General features: G+C 46.5%; 1 protein-coding gene across 1 annotated transcript in view; it reads left to right on the top strand.

Annotated features, from left to right (window-relative positions):
• The first annotated feature begins 231 nt into the window (after positions 1 to 231).
• MYO5B (myosin VB) overlaps positions 232 to 6,968 on the top strand; it is a 227,494-nt gene continuing 220,757 nt past the window's right edge. Inside the window, exons 1-2 of the mRNA XM_006837488.1 lie at positions 232 to 259; positions 5,346 to 5,455. Of these exons, the coding sequence (XP_006837551.1) occupies positions 232 to 259; positions 5,346 to 5,455 (138 nt within the window). The remainder of the gene's footprint in view (positions 260 to 5,345; positions 5,456 to 6,968) is intronic.

Here is a 6,968-nt window from a genome sequence, read left to right as displayed (position 1 = left end):
AGCTCACAAGAGTCCCTTTCTCTTCCAGTCCTTTTCCCTTCAAAACTCAGATCATTTCTGGCTTCCTTCTGCAAGTCTATGCTAGTTCCTGTGTGTGTGTGCCTCTCCTCCCTTAGTCTGCATGTCTGTGTTGGGGGGCATTTCTTTTGCAACGATTACACTCTGCTTTGTGCTTGATCACAGAGACAATGAATGCATCTTCATGAGTTGGGGGTCAGTAGAGGGGAGGGAATGGGAGTTGGGGCAATGTTTGCAAAGTCAGCACAAAAGGGGCAATTTGACTGTGGTTAAAATTGCCCTTGGAAGCTCCATAAATTGCTGATCAATTGCGGTGTGCACGAAGTTGGGCAAACAGCTCTGTTTAGTATTTCTTAGGTATGTTGGTGTTGAGATTCCATTACGTGGAGTAGGGTGAGGGGGCAGGAGGAGGTAGAAGGGAGACCTGTCTGCAGATGTCAAGGATCCCACGCCCTCAGAACCAGGCCTGCCTTCTGCTTTACAAGTGAGCCACTATGGTGAGACGTGTCTTCATTGTGGAGCTTGAGAAAACATGAGCATCTCACACCGAGCTGGCTCTTAGCAGCGGCACACACTCCACTGAATTTGAGCCTAAAGCTTGCCTGACCACATCTGCAGACACACTCTGTGATGTGGAGGAATTTGGTGACCTCTGTCTTCTCTTTCTAAATTGGTGTTAACAATTGTTTCTCACCCACTTCCCTTTTTCCTCAGCACTGAGTGGCTGTTATTCTCCTTTCCTTAGAAATTGATGCCGTTACTGTTCAGAATATATTTTTACAGCATTGTCTACCTAACTATATTCCATAGTGGTGCTTAACATAGTGTGTTATAGATTTATAAAGCAGGTGCCTCATAAACGTGTGTCCTCTGCCCACAATTCCTGCACTCTGTGAGTGCTAAGTGAGCATGCGCTAAGGGCCAGCTCCGTGTGAGATGGAAATTCTTTTCAGAGTTACTGTGGCAGTTGGAAAGGGTGAATCCTGTGGGGGATGAAGAGAGAGAAGTATTCAAGAAGGAAAAGGTACTGGAACCCAGACTCTCCCCATATGGACAAGGGAGGGAAGGATATTCTGGGGCAAGCAAACAGCATGCACAAGGCAGAGGATGACAGACTTTTTCTGTAAAGGACCAGATAGCAGATAGCTTAGGTTTTCAGGCCATACATACAGTCTTGTCACAGCTATTCAGAACGGCTACTGAGGTGCAAAAGCAGCCACAGACTACACATAAATTAAAGTGTGGCTATGTACTAATAAAACTTCATGGACAATGAAACTCGACTTTGATTAATTTTCATGTGAATGTCATTCTTTTGATTTCCCACCTCCCCCACCCGACTGCTACATTGAAAAATCATTCTTAGCTCATGGGCTGTACAAAACTAGGTGGTGTCGTCAGATTTGGCATAAGACTATGGTTTGCTCCAAATATAAATACCTGGAACTGTGAGGACATATTGCAGTAGCAGAACATAATCAGGAATGCAGATTCTGATCGAGCAAGTCTGAATGGGAATGAAGATCGCATTGTTAATCAGTTGTCAGATGACAATAATGCTGAGGGGCCTTACTTTGAGTAGCAAAGTGCTAAAATATGATTAGAACCCCGCTATGCCCCAGATGAGTCCTGGTGTGGTGCTGTGGGTTAATACACTGGACTGCAAAGTTGGCTTGTTCTGCAAGGTCGGTGGTTCCAGCTTACCAGCTACTCTTCGGAACCCCTATATAGGGTCTCTCTGAGTTGGAACTGACTTGATGATGAAGGCACTTAAAAACAATAGCCTGCCCCTGATGGACCCCTGGTGTGGTATTCACTGTGGGATAATGCTCTGGGACTGAAAGGTTGGTTTGAATTGCAAAGTCGGTGGTTCAAACTCACCAGCTGCTCCTCGGAAACCCTATACAGGACAGGGTGTCTATGAGTCGGAGCCAACTCATGGCACTTAACAGCAACAACAGCATGGCACTGGTGGAGTCCTGGTGTAGTACTGTAGGATAATCACTGGACCGCAAGGTCAGTTTGAACCACAAGGTTGACAGTTCAAACTCACCCGCTGCTCCTTGGAAACCCTATACAGAGCCACTCTGAGTTGGAACTGACTCAACAGCACTGAACAGCAATGTCCCTATCATATCTTTCTCCCATGCAGCTGCTGATGGGATCGAACCACCAACCTTTTGGTTAACAGTGGAACCTTTAACCAAGCCACCACCAGGTTCCACTGTTAACCAAAAGGTTGGTGGTTTGATCCCATCAGCAGCTACCTGGGAGAAAGATATGACAATCTGTTTCTGTAAAGATTGTTGTTGTTAAGTGCCATCAAGTCAGTTCTGACCCATAGCAGCCCTGTATAGGGTTCCCGAGGAGTGGCTGGTGAGCTTTGAGCCACCAACCTTGTGATTCAAACTGACTTTGCCGTCTAGTCCAGCGCATTAACCAACAGCGCCACACCAGGACCCCTCGGTAAAGAGCTTTGGAAATCCAATGGGGCAGTGATATACTGTCGTCTTACAGGGTCACTAGGAGCTGGAATTGATTTGATGGCCATGGATTTGGGTTGGGTATGCCCTGATGCTGTGCTAGGTTCAGTGGGAATGAAACTATATGGAAGCCCTGGTGGTGCTGTGGGACAAGCACTGGACTACTAACCACAAGATTGGCAGTTCAAACCCACCAGTCACTCCGTGGAAGAAAGATGATGAGACTTTGTGTTTCTGTATAGATTTACAGTCTCAGGAACCCTATACAGGGTCATTGTGAATTGGAATTGACTCAATGGTAGGTTACTTTACTTCATTAGGTACTACCAGTCTGCTTGGAGAACAAGAACACTCTGTAAGTAGAAAGAGAAACAGAGTAAGAATTAGGAGAGATGCAGTCAGGCAGCGAGAGCCCCCAGATCTCAATCCAATGACACCCCCCCCCACCCCCACCCCTCAGTGGTACAGGGGTTAAATACTCAACTACTAAGTGAAAGGTCGGGGCTTTGAACCCACCAGCAGTTCCATGGAGGGAAGATGTGACTTTGTGCTTCTGTCAATGTGACAGCCTAGGAAACCCTGTGATACAATGGTCCTCTGTCCGCGAGGGTTGCTGTGAGTCAGAATCCACTTGGAGGCAGTGGTACGAGCACCGCAGGGTTGGGGTGGAGGAGTCCCTGGGGAAGATGGAACTGAGTTCCTTGGCTTCTAGTCAATCACACATCTTGATGCTAGTCACATAGCATCACCGACACGCAGTTCCTCGTGGGGTTTCTCCCATTCCTCTTTAGTTATTTGTCACCTTGCCGCCCTGGTATCCCTCACACTGTTCTCACTGAGCAGAGATTTCCTGTTGAGTACCATTTCTGTCGAGTGTGCTTTCAGCAGTCTCAGGAGCATTACTCTGAACAAAGTGTGATGAGAACAGTAGTGAGGCCGGGCGTTTAGGGATCTTAAAGGCCACGGCAGCAGGATGACTGTCTGGTTAAGTGACAGTGGACAATGCCCCCTAGAAGCCTTGAGGGGAGAAGACATTGGCCGTTAAGGTCAACAAACACTGGACGTTTTCTCTGGAGATGTTTCAGAACATTCTTAACATTCTTATTGTAAAATTCTCAGATACTATAAAGCATCCTATTATAACAAACACTGGTGTTTCCCTATGAGGCAGGCTCAGAGGCAGAGGGACAGTGAGATTCTTTGACCGCCCAAAGCAAATGGGTGTGAATCCTGAACTGGGATGGCAGGGATGTAAGTCAGTTTGTGCTTGCTTTGTTGATCAATGATCTGAGTCTATCACTTTATTGATTTTCTCAGTTTAATTCTGAATGTGAGGGACCAAGTATGGCAGGCCCTTACTTTTAAAAATGGTCAATGAAGTAACGTAGGCTCACCATGGAATGGTCAGTCATTAAAGATCAAAAGGGCCAAATTTACCTGTGGACAAAGTTGAGAAGCGTTGAGAAGGAGGAGGGTGGGATGGAATTAAGAACCATAGGGAAGAAGTGGAGATATTGTTGTTACGTGGGTGGGGTTGCAATCATTGAGATGAAATAAAGTATCTGATTTGTTGAATGTAAAACTGATGATCTGCTCTGTAAACCTTTGCTCAGTTCACAATAAAAAGTTAAAAGAAACAACCAGTGACCCCCTGAAGTGTAAAGTGCTGCCGCACAGAAGCACGGTGATCCCGGCTGCTCTGTGTTCAGGGCCAGTGCTGGAGGTTGGGATGGATTATGATGACCTAGGCACACATTCTAGCTGGCCTTTTTGCCGAAAGAGCCCTTTGTTTCTGGTTTGTTAAGTATGTTCTCTGGCCATGAGACTGGATGTATGCACACTGACCACCTCTGAAGCAAGTGGGCCCTGTGGACATAACATATCTTTGAAATGAAAAGTCAGAATTGATCATGATGAGGAGGATCCTAGAAGTTGACAGCGAGCAGATGAAAGAAACTGCATACATCACACCTGTGGGTCGTACCTTGCATCGTAAGCCTTTATAGCCCCTTCGATTATGATTCAGCTGCTCAAAGCGGGCCCCAGGATGCGTGTACTTAGAGCTCCCCAGGTGGTTCTCATGTGCAGTCAGGCTAAGAATCCCTCAGCTGCACAGAGAGAGACTCCACTGAGCAAGCCGCTGAAACAGCGCCAGCAGCATCCCTCACCCATGTGCTTCCTGGAGAATCAGATGGCTGCTGGCTGCAGTTGAGTGAGGTTTCTGGCTTACAGAATGCACACACAAATCAAGGAGGTTGCTGACAGTTTAGACATACTTATCGGTGTGGCGCTGTGGGTTAATGTGCTGGACAGCTAGGTCGGTTTGAACCGCAAGGTCGGTGGTTCAAGCTCACCAAACACTCCTTAAAAACCCTATACGGGGTTGTTATGAGTCAGAACTGACTCGACGACACTTAACAACATATGGTTTCTATTTACTGGCCACTTCCCCAACCCCCCAACTTCTGCAGGGATTAGGACTTTGTACCTCAATGCAGAATATGAGCAGAGATGCCCAAGCTTGGAAGATTTGCTCTCTGTCTTGTTGGGGTTTGTGTATGTTATGTTGTTGTTGGCTTGTAGCACAGTAGAAACTGGGATATTGTTATTCTGCCCCAGACTCTGATAGGTCTACTCCAGTGGATGTACCCAGGGCCGACGTGGCACTCTCTGGTAGAATTTTAATTTCGTTGATTGCAGTATTTTCGGAGGATTTAGAAAGTAGTCTTAGTTACCAACTCTGCGAATTATCTACCTGTTAGTTGGTTAGTTAGTTAGAGGGGGCAGACATGTCAGAACTGTTTCACTCTGGATCTAAGTTTCTTCTGTTTTTCATCTTTCAGCGTACGAAGGTCTGGATCCCTGACCCCGAAGAAGTGTGGCGCTCAGCTGAACTAACCAAGGACTACAGGGAGGGAGAGAAGAGCCTCCAGCTCAAACTTGAAGATGAAACTGTAAGTGCTGGTTACGGGGGTGGGTGGGTGGGGGGAGTGCTTGCTTGTCTGAGAAATGAGACTAGTTGGTACACTGTGGGCTCTTTCTCTTGGACATGACTGCATCTGAACACCTGGAGTCTTTGTTGTTGTTCTTGCTGAGTGACAATGTGTGTAAGAGTGCTAAACCACACTGCTGCTCTTGAGATGTAAGAGAAAAAAAGAAGTGTCTGTCTGTTAGCTGCTTGCTGGGAGGTTGGTGGCTGAGGCAAGAATCTTCTTGGTGGAGTGGAGGTAACAGGAAGGCTTTTTCCATAGGGTTGAAGGATGGATGGCAGGTGAAGAAGGGAGCTGCTACCAGAGACAGGCATTGGAGCCTGGACTCAGGAACCAGCCTGATGGGGTTGAGATCCTGGCTTGGCCATTACTACCTTTGTGACCAGGGACAAGTTAGCAATCTCTCTGTACCTGTCTATGACTTCATCTGTTAAAATGGGCATGATGGTTTGTCTAAAACTGTTTTGAGAAGTACATGAGTTAACGTGGAAGTTCTCAGGATAGTGTAGGGTACGTACGTACTCTGAGTTACGTGGTAGCTGCTCTGGTAAGGGTTTTTAGTATTAGTTGGCTTCTCTTATTGTTTTGCTCAAAAGGAAGACAAGGCAATAACTACAAGATGAGATTCCAGTCTGATGCCGTCTCTTTTTCATGAGCCTTTCCTGGCCACCCCTCTCTGGGATGTCTGTAGTTGTTCGTAAGTATTTGAATTTGGATGCTTGGCATGTGCATTGTTCTAAGTGATGGGATATGTACTGGTGAGCAGCCGCAGTCATGCTGTTTTTGGGGAGGCTGAGGGGGATGGACTTAGTGCTGGAGAGAACAGTGAACATAAACACAGAAGTCACACTGTTGTGACAGTTTGCAGTAGGTGTGGCAGTTTGTGGGTGAGGTGCAGGCAGGGAGAATGAAGGAATCTCTAAGATGAAGAGTGTTCAGTGACTCCAGGTTCCTAGCGGAGCCAGCCATTGCAGGGTGCAGAGGGCAAATGTGGAGGTGCTCCAGCCAGCGCTGTGTATGGCAGAGCCCAGCTCTTGGTAAGCCCCCTCTGAATGGCTTAGAGTGGCAGGGAGGCCAGTGTGTCCCAGTGGCAGCCTACAGTAAAGCTGAGGGTGTGGGAGACGTAGCTCATGCAAGGCTTGCAATGCGGCGACTGGGGAGAAATAGGTTTATGTGTTCTTTATTTTATAGAACATATATCCATGAAAATACAATTTCTTTGAGGTAGAAAGGAAAAGAGGCATTTTCTAATTTTCTCTTCAAGAATATGCATATCAGACCACAGGTAATTACAGAATGAAAGAGCAAAGACAAAAAAACTAAAACAGGGAGTTCTAATTTACTGCCCAGTGCAGTAGTCTTGAAGTTTTTATATACCGCCAAAATATGAATACGAGGATAGAAGCCGACCAAGAATAATATTAAAGATAAAATTCTTCTTGTTCTTTACAGTGAGGATCATTCCCACCCCCTCCAT

Source organism: Chrysochloris asiatica, unplaced genomic scaffold (genome assembly GCF_000296735.1).
Source record: "Chrysochloris asiatica unplaced genomic scaffold, ChrAsi1.0 scaffold00021, whole genome shotgun sequence".
In the NCBI taxonomy this organism is placed as follows: Eukaryota; Metazoa; Chordata; class Mammalia; order Afrosoricida; family Chrysochloridae; genus Chrysochloris; species Chrysochloris asiatica.
The sequence above is the reverse complement of the archived record's forward strand: the minus strand, read 5'-3'. Positions and strand labels throughout refer to the sequence as shown.